The 16,585-nt window shown below is 48.1% G+C and overlaps 1 protein-coding gene across 1 annotated transcript; it reads right to left on the minus strand.

Moving 5' to 3' along the window:
• Window positions 1-221: 221 nt before the first annotated feature.
• On the minus strand, window positions 222-16,465 carry CRAT (carnitine O-acetyltransferase). Its single transcript, XM_059828778.1, is given in 16 exon segments — window positions 222-2,178; window positions 2,749-2,886; window positions 3,415-3,477; window positions 3,978-4,113; window positions 4,426-4,548; window positions 5,054-5,173; window positions 5,546-5,646; window positions 6,703-6,881; window positions 7,376-7,550; window positions 8,145-8,310; window positions 9,293-9,346; window positions 11,580-11,698; window positions 12,180-12,443; window positions 13,826-13,928; window positions 16,291-16,334; window positions 16,337-16,465. Coding segments are annotated over 16 exon segments (2,130 nt in total). The 3' UTR covers window positions 222-1,962.
• Between the last annotated feature and the right edge of the window lie 120 nt (window positions 16,466-16,585).

The raw sequence follows: 16,585 nt of genomic DNA on the forward strand, positions 1-16,585 counted from the left end.
AGGGATGCGTGCTCACAGGTTTGTAGTGCTCCTATTGGTGGTTTTTTTTTAGACTATCTCACTCCATTCAGGATTCCTCTAAAAGATCAACTAAATCCATGTAGATGATGTGAAAGTGGCAGTTCATACAATCACTGGCTGTGCAGGTGAGTTTCAGTTAAAATTTCCTTTTTAAGGTTTATTTAGGTATAAGATAAAAGGATGTTCTTTCAAAACTTCTAGGAAAAAATGCAGTAGTGTTGGCTTGTGTCTTTCAAGAAGCAAGTTAGAATGATTTTTTTTTTCTTTAAACAGGTTTAGTGCAAATTTCTTCATGTATGTTCACCAAGGCACTTTGATCATATCCCTTGCTGTTCTATGACCAGAAAAGTAGCAATTATGATCAAATATTTCCCTGTAACAAAACAGGCCATCAGACTCCCAATGCTGCTTGTTTATGGTGATGTCCCAGCAGCCACATCTTGAAGGGTGTGCAATTTAAATATTAAATTCCTGTTGCAGAAATAGCACTAGAGTTCTTCATTTACCATACGGTTTTACTAAATGAAAATACAGAGCTTGGATTCTGGCAGATTCATTGAAAGTACTGTTTACAAAAACTCCTATGCTAAAATTGTATGTTAATGTTTATGTATAATCTTTTACTGTCTAAGGTTTGTCAACTGAATATGAAAACACTATCCTGAGATCATTCTCTCACGGAATAGAGTTGGCACAAATCTGAGTAACATTGCAGTAAGAAAAAAACTCCAAGAGTGGCAGAAAAGGTGCAGTACATTACTGCAGGAACAATGGCTGCCACAGTAGACAACTACAGTGCCCGCATGTTCTCAGTTTTCTTCCTGCTTTTGAAGATTTTCTGCCTTGTTAATGCAGAATGATGTGAAAGAACGGTGATTCTGCAGCTTTTTTTCCTTTGGCTCTAACAGATTTGAACTCTTATTTGTCTACAACTTAGGCATAACACATTATGCACAAATATGTTGTTTCTGAAAGCAAGGGATAGAACCACGTTGGGTTAACATGTGGGCCCTGAAGTAGACTAGGCATGTGGCCTTCTGGGTAGGCAATCCCTCTTCATCTCTCCCAATGTTAAGGTACATAAAGCCAAAGCTAGCAAAACCTGGGTGAGAGAGGTTTTATGGAGGCTTTGGGGGGAAAAAGCTTTATGCTGAGCCTGAAGATCCACAGCTAGGACCACAACAGCAAGCTTAACAAAAAGCCCAGAACAACAACAACAAAAAAGTCCATCTTAGTTTGTAGCAAATTATATTCTGTTGTTAATAGGGTCAGTGCAACAGAAAAGAGATCCCAGCATCCTAAAACAAGGGGAAGGGAACATTCCCAGTCCTGTAAAGCATGTAAAGGTCAGAGTGCCTGGGATAAGTAGTGCAGTGCACTCTAATGAAACTGGATCTGCTCTGACTTAAGAACTTCCTTCTCCCCTTGCCAAAGTTCAGTGGTGATGTTTTGCTGGAGTAGCAGAAAAATCTTCAGTCAAGTTTGAAAGATGCTGCACTCCTCAGAAGACTAAACCAGCAAAAAGACTTGGTCTTCTAGTAGTTCCATCATATAATAAACATTCCCTGCTTTTCCTGGAGAAGAACTACCTTCCTCACCAAATGGATTTAGATCCTGGTAAGGACTGTGCTTTCTGTATTCCTTTACAGTAAGTTCCATAAAAATCTTATTTCGGTCCTCTTTGAGGACAGGAACGTGCACTTTGTATTGATGGGAGAGGACCATTCAGTTCTACTTTGGCTTTAAGACCATGTTTCCTCTCACCACAGAGTCTAATCTGCAGTTGACCATTCTGCAATCTCTTGCTGAAAACAAATGGTAGATGCCTTCCTAGGTTCCAGTCAGGGGAAGCTGTCCCCTCAATTATTTTCTGAGGAACTGGGAGCTTCAGTGCATGAGGGATAGCCCCTTTAGTTGGGGGTTTTGCATCATGTTTGCCTCTTACAGTTTTGATTTGGGAGTGGATTGGAGCAAGATCCTCATGTCTAGCAGTGCCTTCTCAAGATAATGCGCCATGCGGGCTGCGTTTGTGTCAGCACAGCTGTTGAATGCTGAAATTGCAAAGTTGATGTGTTCGTCCATAGGGTTGTAACAGATTCCGTAGCCATCTGGAACCACAGGACCAAAACACATCACACAGTCTGTCTTTGCTGGGACCTGTGGAGACAATGTGATTAAAAACTTCTAACCAGAGAGAAATGTAGCCATCAAATGCTAACAGCTCTGTCAACAGTAGAAGAAACTGCCATCTCATTAAAATGCTCTAGAAGAGGGCCTTTTTGGTCAGACCCACCTACCACCACACACATGCTGGATTCTGCCATTTAGTATCAGTGTGTTTTCCTATGCATTTGCAAAGAAGTACTTCTCCCCAAGATAAGCTTGTAGTAAGTCACAAGTAGAACTATATCAGTAAGAAGCACAGCACAGCAGATGAACGTAAAGCTATTCTGGCAGCTAACTTCAGTTGCTATCACTTGCAGGTAGACACCAAATGCTTCTGGTGATCTTGGCCTTGGTTGTGCTGGTGTTCTACAGGGTTGAGAGGGACTGTGGCAGCTATAAGATCAGATCTGCAGCTTTATGGGATTGGTAGCAGACTTAAAAATGTCTGTCCCCAAATGAAGATTAGTTTCAAACAGAAGGAAATGAAGGAGAAATACAGAGAAGAAAGGCAATGAAAATAAACAAAGAGAGCATTTCTGTCTTTGCTCACATGAGTCCTACCTGGCTGGTTGAGAGATTGAAGTGCATTGCAACAGCATATGCTGTGTCCATGAACAATTCAGGCATGCTCACTAGGTCCTCAATAGCTTGAAGCTTCAAGCCTAAGAGATGGCGGTCTATTGCATTGCCCCTTATTGCCTGTAAGGAAGGAAGACTAGATGAAAGCCTGTCTAGCAGGCAAGTGAGCAAAACTATAAATTTCTTTGGGTTAAAGAAAAAAGCACTTCCAAAAAATTTCTAAATGTTTAAAGTTAGAAGGAAACTAGATCTTGCCTTTAGGACCAGCAGTCAGTCTTGTTTGTAAGGACTGTGAAATTAAACACACAGTGGAATCAACCTTACAGTTCCTGCCTGTGGTCTCCCTCTGGTTTAAGGGGTCCTCAGGCAACTTTGGCATTTATCAGCAACAGTGACAGTGAGAACTGAAGCTATTTTCATATTTGATTCTCTCCTTTAGGTCACTCACAAGGGACACTTAAACCACTAGCTAGAGAGAAAGCATTCACTCTGTGGCCTAGAGCACTGTCAGATCAGAGTTAGACCTGTGCAACAGCACTAATGGCCACATTGCTATGTCAGCAGAGAAAGCTCTTAAGGTCTTGTCTTTCACCAGAACCCTCATTTGCTATGTAAAACCCCAAGTCTGTCTGCATAGAGGACACTCACCATATCAGTGTATTCCCTGTGGGCCTGGGTAGCTCTCCTCAGCAAGTCTGCTTTCTCCTGGTCCTGAGAACACACAGATCTGCCTTAAGTTTTTCTGCAGGATGCAAAACCTCATTTTGGCTGTTCTGCTAGGATGGAGGGCGTTTCTGCCTTGTGTGTCTATACCAGACTGTCTATACTAGACTAATTTTTAGATTTACTAGATTTAATTTTTAAATAATTTTGTTTGGCTGCGTTACTTCATTCTGAATGGAGTTCTCCATCCATCAGTAGCAGAACTTAGTTTGAGTAGCTAAACAGACTTAGAAGGGACATACTTCTTTCTAGTGGGATTAGAAATGTCCACATGTTGTTTCCCAGGCTTTCAATACATGCAAAAGAAAAGCCAAATGAAACCCAAGGTGTGTAACTATATACTCCAAGCTGTGTTTTAGCTCAACTTCATATCGGGTGCAGTTCTGCTTAGCTTAGCTGAAACCAGCTGACACAATGTTAGCCAAATAAGCAGTTTTCCTCTTTTTGGGGAGTGGAGCCCTCTTACTCTACTTCTTTGAGATCCTCACCGATTTGTCAGGGCTGTCCATTGATTGCACAAACTTAAGAGAGTCTACAGAAGTGGAGCGGATGGTGTCTGTGCGGCCCAGGCGGAACATCCGTAGTGATGCACTCTCATACGTGGCACAGGCATGGCCATACATTCTGTAAGATGGAGAAGAAAGTCAAAGTAGTGAGTTTGTCCTGAGAGGAATGGCCTCTTGTGAAGCAGAAGAACTGAGGGGAAGACTTTGTCAGTGAGTCCCATGGACAGCTGATCTCTGATGCTTCCTTACTATGAGTGTACACACACAGAAGGGTTAATCTCAACTGTTGCTTGGCAGCTGCCGCAAGTGAGATTTGCTGTTCAGCCCCAGTGCGTGGGGAAAACATGGGACTTAGGAAGCAGGCCATAGCAGCTCACATATTTGAGTCGGATGGTGAAGAGGTGGAGAAGCTACCTATTGATGGTCTTACCTGTAATATGCTAGTTGCAAGGCCAGCTGGATAAAAGCATCAGGACTTATCTTCTCTGACTTGGGGAAGGTTTTCCCAAATTGATGAAAGACCATGACTTTGACATCCAGGTCTTCGACCATTCTGCAAGGAAAGAAAGACAAAGTGTTCCTCTGCCTGTTGGTTGTTCTTGTAACATAAAGGTATGGATTTGCTTTCACAAGGCTCTGAGAGAACAGGCTACCTAGATCTGACCTACCCAGGGACAGAGAGCTCCATCACACACAGATTTGCAGCACCACAGAGATGAGCTTTTTTTGGCCACCGCTGAAAATCTTCACCAGGTTAGATGGGCACGTGTGTGTGTGTTTATGCTCCAGTATCCCTAGCTAGATACAGTAAAGCCTTGCTCTTTCTCAGTAAATGGGATGGATCAGTAATCACCCCTTTCCAGCACCTTTGATTTTATTCCTGGCAGGTGGCTTTAGTGTGCTTTTCAGTTAGGTTTAGTGCTGTTGACCCAAGAAGTCACTGGGAAAACTCCCTGGCTGCAGTGGGGGAAGCCATTTAAACAACTGACATGTTCCAAAGGGGGACATGAATTACTCCCTCAGACACTCACCATACCTCTCCACTGCTTCATACTTACATGTTGAGGTTCTGCTTTGCCTTCTCTATGTCATTCTTGATTTCTGGGGTGATGTTAAACCGCAGCTTTTTGGGCATCGGCAAAGGAATCATGGGCGATCTTACCAGCTCAGGTTTCTTACTGCATAGAGAAATTACTAAGTTTAACCAGACCTTTAACATGAGTCTTAGCTAAGTACACCAGAGCCTGGGTAGAAATGCACAAGAGATCTTCCCTAACACCTTGTGACGCTAGTCATAGGCTGAAAAATTCTTCACGGTACCATTACAGTGTTTTCTGAAGGGTATGGAAGCAGTAGCAAAACTATTAGAGTAGCTTGGCCACTCAATTCTCATCACAAATACAAGAACGGCAATACCTAATTAGCATAGCACGACCCTTCCTCCAGAACAAATTCCTAGGGGTTGAGCTGTGAAGAGGCATGTTCTTGGGGAGCAGGTTGTTTAAAACGTATCTCCAACACTGAGGAAAAGTAGAGGAGGCATGACTCACGTGTACTCCACGATGTGATCCAGAAGAGCAACGATGGGTGGGCCTTCTGAGGGAGCGTGCTCATATACAAGACCACAGGAGCCATCTTCAGCAACGATGAACTATGAGAGAAGCATGAGAGGACAGTGATGAAGACAGACATCCAGTGTGTGAAACAGGAGCTATCCAGAGAGATCTTAATATCTCACTGCTTTGTATCAGAATGGTCAGTGATCCTATCCTTGCACACTGGAAAGGTAACACAAAAGTGTCATTTAGCAGAACAGCAATGGAAGCCTTTCAGCAAGCCTGGAAGAATTGATAGCACTGTTACAGTTTTGCAAAATTAACTGGATGAGACTGTGCCTGAGATATATTGGTGTGCTCAGTGTCCTGGCAATATAGAGTGGTTCAATGGCTTTGATTTACTTAGATGCACACGTAATACAGGAATAATATTGCCATGTGCTAGCTTACTCTTACTTTTCAATTAGCTGGAACATCTAAGCTTTATTCCATCAATGAAGAGTTGATGATAGGAATAAAATAGCTGAAAGCATTATGAAGAATTCAGCAGATATGAGAAGAATCTTTTAAAGCACCATTGCTACTATCCATGAGCCAGGATACACCAACTAATGAAGGAGAAGCTTGAATAGCAGCTGCTGTTGAAGGCTCTTGACAGGACTGAATGGAGAAGAGGTCAGAGGGATACTGTGGGATGGCAGCTGACATTTGAAAAAACAAACCAAAAAAGCCATTGGGCAGCTTTTGGCAGAAACAGGAAAAGTGACAAGCCCAGAGAAGATACAAGGAACAGACCTCCCTGTGTTTGGGCTGCCTCCAAGCAGATAAGGTATTGTTCACTGCAAGCAGAAAATTGATTTGCAAGGAACACAAAGAACTGCTACACTGAATAAGCGTGGGCAGAGGCAGTAAAAGAAACAAAAGTCCCTGAGGCAGGAATGAGTGCTTGTGGTGACTGCAAGGGAAAACCATAGGATCTCATACTGTCAGCCACCACACCTTGTCTCCCCTATTTCTCCACTCTCTTGATATAAGGAAAAGGAAAACTTTCTTGCAAAAGGTTTCTGGGATTTCTTGGACCTTTGTAGTCTCAGGAAAAAGCATCTCCTCCAGACCCATGTCTTCAACATCTTTAGAGCATCAGCACTTACTTGAAGGGTTTTGTCGAACCATCGGTTCCCACTGTTCCAGCGACTGCCTCCGCCATGTAGCATCTGAGCGGCCACACGGCTCTTGTAGATGTCCTCAGACACCCGTGGCATAGGTGCATCAAGGCAGACAGTGCAAATGCTCTTCTCAATTGTACGCACAGATTCCTTGTTGGTCTTATCTGGGAGAGAAATGAACAGCAAATAAGAAATGGGAGTTGAAAAACTTGCATTTTAGTTGGAGGGAGATTTAAATTTGAAAGAGCAGGTTTGAAGGACTCAGAGTGGTTGGATTCCCATTGTACTTCAATTGAATATTGGTCATTTAGGGGTGTACACAGTAATTAAGATTGTAGCCAGCTAGCTTGTTACAGATGCAAGCATGCTGCATTCACCCTCCTTTTTTCATGTTTCCTACATCCCACCCCTTTGCAAGGCAACAAACTTGGATTTCAGGTCTAACAAACCAAGCTTCAGACTTCACCTGCGTACCTTCCAAAACAGAAATAACAATACTTTGCAATGAAATCAAGCTGCTTCTTTGAGGTGGAAAGCTCACGTTATCTGTCCAGAACAAGCTTCCAAAGGAAAGAACTGAGCAGAGCACAGTGGTGAGGTTGGTAGTTCAAGCGTTTGTGGTGTTTGTTAGTGCTTGCATATTAAGGGCTCTACAGACCTTTCAGAAGGTTGTTGTAGGCTTTTGCCCAGCTGTTTCGGTGGTTGGTGGTGAGGATTCCAATAGGTTCTTTGTTTGTTTGGAGGGAGGTGTTCCATATCTTCTCCAGCTGAATGAAGAGCTGGTCAGTGGTAAGGGGACTTCCATCACTGTTGTAAACATCCAGCTCAAAGAACTAAAGGTGAGAAGAGCGGACAAGGACAGAGACAGAACATGAGAGATCTTTATTGTCCAGCCCCAGAAACAGGGAACAGCCACTTTGAGGAGGTAAGACCTGACCTAAGAACTTTGCTTGTAAGCAGACCTTTGAAGGATGCTCAGAATTGAGAGACCCAAGTCCAATTTCCCTTGCAGGCCGTAAATACAGTCCAGGTTTTAAGAAGCTCAGAAACCGTGGTAATGAAGGCTAAAACACATGAGGAATTCCCATTTCTGAGACTCGGCTATGGTGGTAGGGTTTGTTATCCAATTTCCACTTACAATTTCCAATTCCAGACACGATCTCTGGGCTTTGAGAGACAGGAATTGCAGGGACAAGAAACAGAGAAGAGAGCGTTTTTCTGCCTTGTAGTCTGTTGCTCGCACAGGGCAATCCCAGCTGTTGGCCAGCTGAGGCCAAAGGGGTTAAAGGAAGCAGCAATGAATTCCTGGTGAGGCAAACCGTGTGGGCAGACACTCTTCTGTTGTTCCCTTTCCTCTGTACCACAGCAAGCTGAAAGGGACACCTGCATCTAAACGAACCTCCTCAAAAGCTCAGGAGCTGCCGTACCTGGAAGTTGTGAACCACTGTGATGTGTCTGGACTGCTTTTTGCCTTTGGCATAGTTGACAATGGAGTCCCGCTTGGGCCCAGGAATGCGGCAGGATGAGAGGATCTGGTAGTACTGGTTCATGCAGAGGGGCTTCCCACCCATATACTCCACTGGGAGGGTCTCACTGGAGACACAGCAAGGTAAGGAGGAAGGGGAAGAAGAAAACACAGCAGTGAGAAAGTCTGCACTCCCCACCCAAGACAGACGCAGGCTCAGCCATGCAGTCCTGTCACTCCAGCGAGATCTAAATGTGTTGGTGCTGGCGGTATAAAAAAGGGAATGTCCTTCCCCATTTCTACCAGCTTTCTTACTTGGGGCTACAAAAAATGTCTGTTTGCCAGCCTTTCATTTGGGAAGGGGAAAAACACTAGATCTCTGGACCTACTACATAGCTTAGCATACAATAAGTTGTTTGCAGAGGAGACTCCACAGCACCATATACTGGGAGATGTGTTGTTTCCAGTGAAATAGCAGAAAGAGGTTTTCAGCTATAATCTTGAGTGGTGGGTGTCTGATGTGCTATCTATGACTCAGGAACTAGACTGGGACTCAATCGATAATTTCAGCAGTCATACTCTACACTTCTCACGGTAGGCCCTGAGCCATGATGTTGGTAATCTGTTGGTAAATGTATTTTTTTGAATATAAATAAGGCATATTCAGCAGAGGTTTGTTGGTGATCGGAAGAAAAGGGGTAGGGAGGAACAAATTTCTCCAGAGCTCATCCTGTCTAGCTGGGAGATGAGAAACACCAGAAACCCAAAAGGAGAGAAACAAATTCCTGCTGCCTGAGCTGTAACTTGTTCTGTGGTCAAACAAAAGTATGTAGCTCCACAGGACTGTCAGTCAGGCTCACTCCCTCTAAACACATACACGTGCCAATGAAAGTATTAAGGTAAACAAAGAACATAAAGAAAGAAAAGTAAATTTGCTTTTTTCCAGTGGTGGTGACCTTGGCAGTAAGCAGTAATGTTGATTACAGTATCTCTTTTCAAATATGTGCTGTCTACTCTTGCCTTTCTATTTGGAAGGGAGATTTACTGACTAGGCTCAGCCTCTCTATAACAATAAGGACACGTAAGAAGACAGGAGGGTCACTAACTCACTTGTCAATCATGGTCTTGAAATCCAGGATGCCCTCGATCAGCTTTGCAGCAAACCTGGAAAAATATCAAATGTAACAAGTTGAGATTCAAACACAAAACATCTGGGGCTGAGAAACTAGCTGAGGAGGGCTAGCAGAGCTGCTCTCTGCTCCTTAGAAAGTGCAGCCTTTCTGCCAAGCCCCTATTGTGCCTATCTCTGGTTAGGTGATACAGCCACTCCGGGGCTGTGATCTGAGATTACTGGACAGTCCTACCATTGCAGCACTTTCTTTATGTATCTTACTGTATAACCAAGGAACTCCGGACAACTTTCAAGAAAGCCAGGTTCAGTCCAGATGCATAAATGACCCTCTAACAGCAGCATTTTTTACTGATGTGTTGTGATTTTATCACATCCTAGTTCTGAGTCTTAGCATTAAAACAGCACCGAGAAAAGGGGATTTCTGCCCTTCCCTGGCCAGGGGCCACCTCTGAGTTTCAAGCCAAGATGCAGCTGTATCTCCCTGCATCCTGACTTAGCTCCTACCCGATGAATGTTCTGCTGCTAATGCAACTCTTTAAGAGCATTCCTCTGGCACTGAGGCATCTGAAACAAATTCAGGCATGCTGCATGCTGACATGGAGGTGTTGTGTTTACCAGGATCAACATAAACACTGCCAATGCCAACTCCCAGCAGGGAGGGAGGCTGTGACAAGCCACATCAAACTGCTTAGCTTGGGAGTGACAGGCTGGCCTACTCTGACCTGGGAGTTTTCACCCACGCACGGGAGGAAGGAGGCAGGGGGTCACTGTGACAAGAGGTTGCAGTCAGTTGAGCTTCAAAGGCGTTAAAGTGGTGCGAGCATTTGGCATTTGCAGGCAGTGTCATCTGGATTTGCTCAGCATACCCATCCCTAGTAAAGCTCAAAGGATGCAACTTCAGCAGCCTAAGGGCTGTTAAACAAATAAGGCATCCTGCAAAGTAGTTTTCAATGAAGATTTCCCAGCCTTATTGTAAAACCTGAGGAAGTAAAATGGCTGGGAAACAACAGTGGGAGAGCCTGTGTTCCTTTCCAGAGCGCAAACAGCCTGGGAGCAGAGTTAGGGCTTGAGGGGGAGACAAGGGAGAGGTTAGCTAACTTGTTTTCAGCCAGTAGTGTTGCTAGATTAAGGAATGGAGAACTCCACTTTCTAAACTTGCCTTCTGGTTTCTGAGGCTTTAGTCTCAAGCCACACTGTCAACCTTCCTTCTGCAGCCACAAACTATACAAACACGCATGTAAATTGTTTTTTACATGGGAGCCCAGATTCTCATGCAGCTGCTTGATTCCCCTGGCTGGGGCATTCGTAGTGCTCCAGATCTTATTTTCTGTTTGGATAACTTACAAGGCAATAATATGAGAAAGAGCCTTCAAAGATGTTTGTCTAGTCTTGCAGTGTCCCTATAAGGCTCACCCTCTGCACCTCTGCTCCGCTGTATCCAAGGGAGTGGAAGGGAGGATTTGTTCTCAGCCTCACAGCTCCCCTGGCTGGTACTTTTGATCTGCCAGAGCAGTGATGATTGGTAACTGTGGCGAAGGTAACCCTGCATAAAGGTCAATGTTAAAGTTTTGCAGGTAGATTTAACACAGTCGTAGTGGTGGTTAAAAATTAAAGGGAGGCCGCAAGGAAGAGAGGACATGGCAGGGTTTGACTGCAGGGAAAAACTGGGGGTGGAGAGAGGCTGATGACTGTTAAGTTTTCCAAACCATAAATCCACGAGTGAAATGACACAATAGGGGCCAGTCCCCTGCAGTAACAGACTGACTGACAGTCCCTGCAGCAGGTTCCCCCATCTCTTTAAACTAGCAAATGCCAGAGGCATTTCTGGTTGGTCTCCCTGACATGTCTGGGCTAGTTTTTATGCCTCCTGTAACTGCACATGCAATCTTAGTGCCTCGTAGTCTTTAGTGTGTCAGATATATTCTCACAATGCCTCCAGCCAGCAATGTGGCCGTCTTGCAATGAAGATCTGTGCTACAGCAAAGACCAAAACCTAGGTTTTTAGTCCCAGTTTAGTACCTGAAACACTGGAGTCTTTGGTTTTCTCTCTTGATGAAATACTTAGTCTGGTACAACCAGGAATCTCCTTACAGCCTGGCAACCTTTCCTTATCTGTACAGCCCTCTTGCACGGCACAGACAGCTATCAAACTTGAGGACCACATGCTAACTACTCTTTCCCAATCAGCCTGAACACCCTCCTGCCTGTCCAGTAGAGATAGCTCATCCCATCTGAAACCTAGAGGAAGGTAGAAAAGGACTTTACCTGAGCTGACCTTGTCGATCCAGAAAATCCTGCTTAGGTAAAACCACACCTGGGCTGGAGTGGACCACAACTGGCAGGCGATACTCCAGGTAAGCTGTCTTCAGCCACCAGTCTGAGAGCTGGGACGGAGAAAGGCAACATGCAGGCATGGCATCTGCTGCTGTTTGACCCAAGCCTGGCTAAACGGTCTCAGCATCCTGCCCCCAGTTCTGTCCCACACTTTGCAAACCAAATGTTTGGGTTTTATGCTTTGCATGTGGAAGGGTAGAAGGGGATTTGAGCAAGGCAGTGGGGGATCTTGGTGCAGGGCTGGAGCAGAGGGTTTCCTTCAGCTTCTTGGGGCAGCTGTGTGACATTAACGGGTTAGAGGCTTCAGCAGCCACAGGCAGCATCAACGGCTCCCTGTACTGCCGTAAATCTCTCTGCTCACCCAAGTCCTGGTGAGGAGCTCGCACAGCTCAGGGAGGTTGGCAGCAGACTGGTCATGAAGGTGGTGCCAGAAAAACACAGGTGCCAGTGGATGCAGCCAGAACATTGGAGAGGTATGCATCAGACCTCCACCCTCCCTAACCAGAGCCTGGGGCCAGAGTCCCAACCTACCCAGTTCTCTGTTTTCTTGGCTCTTCTCTCCAGGCCTTTCTGCAGCCTCTCCCCGACGCCTCCCGGCTTGCGGAACTCAGCCACCAGCTCCTGCGTGTGGTTCAGCTCCTCCTCGCTGATGATGGGCTGCAGAGCCAGCAGGTAGCGGTCCAGCGTTTGCTGGAGCGGCGGCACGGGGAGATGGGGCAACGCTTCCTGATGAAGTTGGAATCTGCCTGGGATCTTGCCTAAAGCTGTCGGCTTCAGCAGGCCGTAGGGCCTGGCCTGCAAAGCATAGAGCAAATGTCGAGACAAAACTTCCCTCCGATGTGCACGAGGTAACAAATAACCTGGATCTGGGAGGCTCCATCCCAACCTCTCGGAGGGCACACAAATGTCTTGGCATGGGAGCAGAGCACACAAAGCGCAAACACAAGGCGTTGGTCTACTGACTGCATGCTAGAGATGGTTGTAGGACATCCAGAAAAGCTGCAAAAGAAAACTTCATCTCCCAAGATACTGACTCTCAGCTCATCAGAGGAAATGCTGCCAGGATAATGATATATCTCCTGCTCTCTGGGCACCTTCCAGCTGAGAGTCTCCATGTGTTCGACAAAGTCAAACCATTCTATCGCATCGTAAGTGCGAAGAAAGTAAGTCGTGAAAGAAATATTGATCTTACGTACTGTTGGAAACTGTTTCATTACTTCCTACAGCAGCGTAAGGCTAGAAAGTTAAGGAGAACCCTTGTGTCAAATCAAACTACCTTTTGGGCTTTGAGGAGGCAGAATTTAGATGAATTTGGGGCAGGATTAAAAACCTCTTCTCTGACTGGCCAGGGATGGTGCATCACCAGCAATGCTCAGGGAAGGGCTGGCTGTGATGTGTGGGCCTTGGGGCAATGCTCCTTTATGCTTGTGAACCTCACAGTTACTGGAGGACCCAGCTGTATTAAGAGAACCTCTATCCAGTTGTACCAGTATGGGACTGGCCAAATTACAGGAGCTTTTGGAGAGGGAGCAGGGAGAGCTGTTCAGGAAAGTGTGGGTGATGCCAACAGGCTCCTGGGATCTGATGGGGTCATGGGGGAGTGAAAGCCTTAGAACACACCGTACCATTTCCCTGGGTGGAGAAATGAAATGGAGCAAACCCAGTTGCTAACCAGGAAATGAACTTGCCAGTTTTCCCCCAAAAGAACAACAACATCCTCTTGGGTGAACAGGGTTGGACACTCTTCAGCTTGAAGATGTTTAAATTGTACCCTAAAGGTTTTCAGTTCTCTCTGTTTCTCCCTCTCTGTTGGATCTACTTAATCAGATGCTCTCCTACAGGACTCTGGACTTTGCATCCTCAGTGCAAAGCCAATGAGAAGATGCCCTTTGATTTCCAAAGCAAATGAGAAAATAGCTGTCCCCCCACCTGCTCCCAGGAGTTAAGCACAGAGAAGAGCGAACTTAAATCTGCAAGGTGACAAAGCCTCTGCATGGTGCTGAGCCCCCCCGACAAAATGCTCTATGCTCTTTGTAGGAGCTGGCAAGAACTACGGGATCAAGGTTTGGAGAAGAAATGTTAAAAACAAGAGAAGGGGGAACTACTGAAGCATGAAAGGAGAGTGGGGCTGGGAAGAAATGAAGGGTGTTAATCATGGCAGTGTGGGCATACTGTACCTTCTCTGCTTGCTTCTGCTTCCTATCCATGGCTGGGAGGACAGAAAAGATCGTAAACCTCTCCCTCGGCCTGTCTCGGTTTCCTCTTCCACCTGACAATGTGCTGCCCGTGCAGGGCGTCACCTCATTAGCAAACTGCCACATGACTGCTCTGATCAGAGGGCTGAAGGCCAGACACAGGCCCAGCAGAGGATGGGGGTGATCGGACTACCAGGTTGCGTCAACTGCCATGAGGGCGCCTTTCTGGGAAGCCCTCCTGCGGCGACTGACCGTCAGCCCTGCGTTGCCCAGTCGGTGCTTGCTGATCAATACCGTGTGGGCAGAGTCTCTCTCTGATCAATAGCTCTGGGCCTCCAGCCATGGCAGAAGTGAAGGTGCTGAGGATATCATTCCCCCAGCCTTTGCCTGGACCATGAAACTACAGCGGCCGTTGTGAGAGAAGCCTGAACACCTCTGGGCAGGAAAGACCCCAATTTATGTCCTGGAGCCAGGTGACACGGTGGGCTGCCAATGCAGGGGACAAGCTGCAAGGAGCACTTCTGCGGGTGATGGGGAATTTAGTCCCTTTGCTTAGGCAAAGGTGGCCAGAGGGTGACAGGTGAGGACAGCTCTCCAGCAGGAACTGAACAGTGACCCCGCATCACTCTAGGTGGATTAGTTGGAGATGGGAGCAAATTTAGATTGGGGCTAAAGGCGGTATCGTAACTGCCTTCACCCTCCCACGCATATGTGGTCATTATTGCAAGCTGAGACTTTGGGGAGTTCTGGGTTGTCAGCCCTTAAAAAAAAAAGGTATCTCCAAAGCAGGGCAACAACAGAACTGTGCAGTCACAAGGAATATCACCCCCTCCTTCATGTCTGTCTAATCGATTGAGGGGCAGACAAGCACAGTCTTCTACATAGCTAAGATCAAGTATGGTGATTCCAAACGAACAGTTTCAGATTTTCCCGGGGTAACAGTGAAAATCCCAAACCAAATTAATTGAAAACACTGCATGTTAAAATGTGGAGTGGTTTTGTATCTTTCCTCTTTTACGTCCTCTGCTTGTTTGGTTTGAGGTCAAACTCAGCCGTTTGGTGGGAGGAGGAATAGTGATCGCAGCTGAACAGAGAAGGCAGCTGGCAGCAAACAGAGCAAACAGTCCACCTTTCCCCACAAGCAACAGGGAAAACGAACACCAGTGGAGAGCAGGGTGTGCAGACATGGCCAGCTCGCGGGCTGGCGTTGCTCCCGAGCCACATTCCAATGCGGCAGATGACCTTTTCCAGAGCCTGCAAAGCTGGTGGGAAATCCACCTGCAGCTGGGGCTGGGAGGCAGGAGGAATTTCAGAGCAGTGTCTGATTCCCAGCATGGTCACAACATTTAGTGTCAGATGACAGAGGTTTGTCTTTTATTTTTAAATGAGAAGCTGGAGACCCCCTCAAGCCCAGAGACAACCAGCCCTGACTGGCCCCTGAGAAAGCGTCTCCGGGGGCGAATCCATCATGTGGCTGCTGTCATCCCGCTCTGCCTCCTCCTCCCCGGGATCTGTGTTTGCAGTAAACTGCTGCTAAGACCAGGCGTGGGGCTGACAGCTCTGCCGCGTGTGTAGCTTTCCCCCTGCTTGCAGGGAGAGGCGTGTTTTAAAGGCGAAGCCTGCAGCTGCAGATAGCTGCTGCTTGGGCTTCCCTCACCCCTGACCAGCCATGGCCGGCATCCACCTTCCCTGCTGTCAGCCAGCCCCAAGCCCTCCATCTCTGACAGCTCTGGGGAACGCTCCACCGCCCAGCGCTGCCTCAAGGCACGTGAAGAAACCAAGCTGGCTTGGAGAAACCAAGCCGGCTTGGAGGATTAACTTCGGCAGCGTCCCTGCCTGCCACCCGGGATAAGCAGTGGTGCTCCCACGGCTCGCCCAGCGGTGGCCAAGCTCCTTCCACCCCTCCACACCACGGGGATCCTCGTCCGAGAGAGACGCGTGCCCGCAGCGTGCCGTGACCACCCTCCTCACGGCCCGGCCCGAGGAGCCGTGTGTCTCCTCCAGGTTCAGGGAGCGGTGCTGGACCCCGACAGCAGCGGATCGGGCCAGGGTGGGCCTCCGTGCCCGAGCCTGGCACTGCCATCTCCTCCCCTGCCCCTTCCAAACGCCTCCAGGCAGCCCGCAGCGGCAGGCTGGGGATGGCGGAGGCCCCCGCGGCAGAACCAGCCCGTGACACCCCTGCGGCGGGGCCGGGGCCAGAGTGCCCCGGTCGCCGCTGACCACCGGCGGCTCATGCCCGCTGTCGAGGCGCGGGGCTGGCCGGGCGCCGTGGGCCACCTGCCCGGCACGGAGAAGCCCCCGGGGCCGCCCGGCCCGCTGTCGCCTCTCCGGCGCCTGGCGCGGCCCGGCCGCCATCTCACGCCCCCCCCCGCCGCGTCCCGGACCCGCTGGAGGCCCTCCCGGTGTCCCCGCAGCGCCTCCGCCCTCGGAGCGCGGCTGGCACTTACCACAGCCCTCGCCACGAAGGGCAGCATGGCTCCGCGCCTGCCCGCGGCCCCGGCCGCCGCCCGCCGCAAGGACACCGGCGACACCGGGCGCCGCCGCCCCGCCGCCCCGCTCGGCCGCCAGAGGGCGGGGCCGCCCCGCCACCGTCTCGGAGCGGGGCGAAGCCCGCACCGCCATCTTGGGGAAGGGCAGAGTCCCGCTGTAAGGGGAGGGAGCGCCGCGGTCGGTGTCGAAGCGGGGATGCGGCTCCTCCGTCAGCTGCCTTCCCCGGGAATTGGTGAGAAGAGTCCTCCTGCT

Source organism: Gavia stellata, chromosome 24 (assembly GCF_030936135.1).
Source record: "Gavia stellata isolate bGavSte3 chromosome 24, bGavSte3.hap2, whole genome shotgun sequence".
NCBI lineage: Eukaryota > Metazoa > Chordata > Aves > Gaviiformes > Gaviidae > Gavia > Gavia stellata.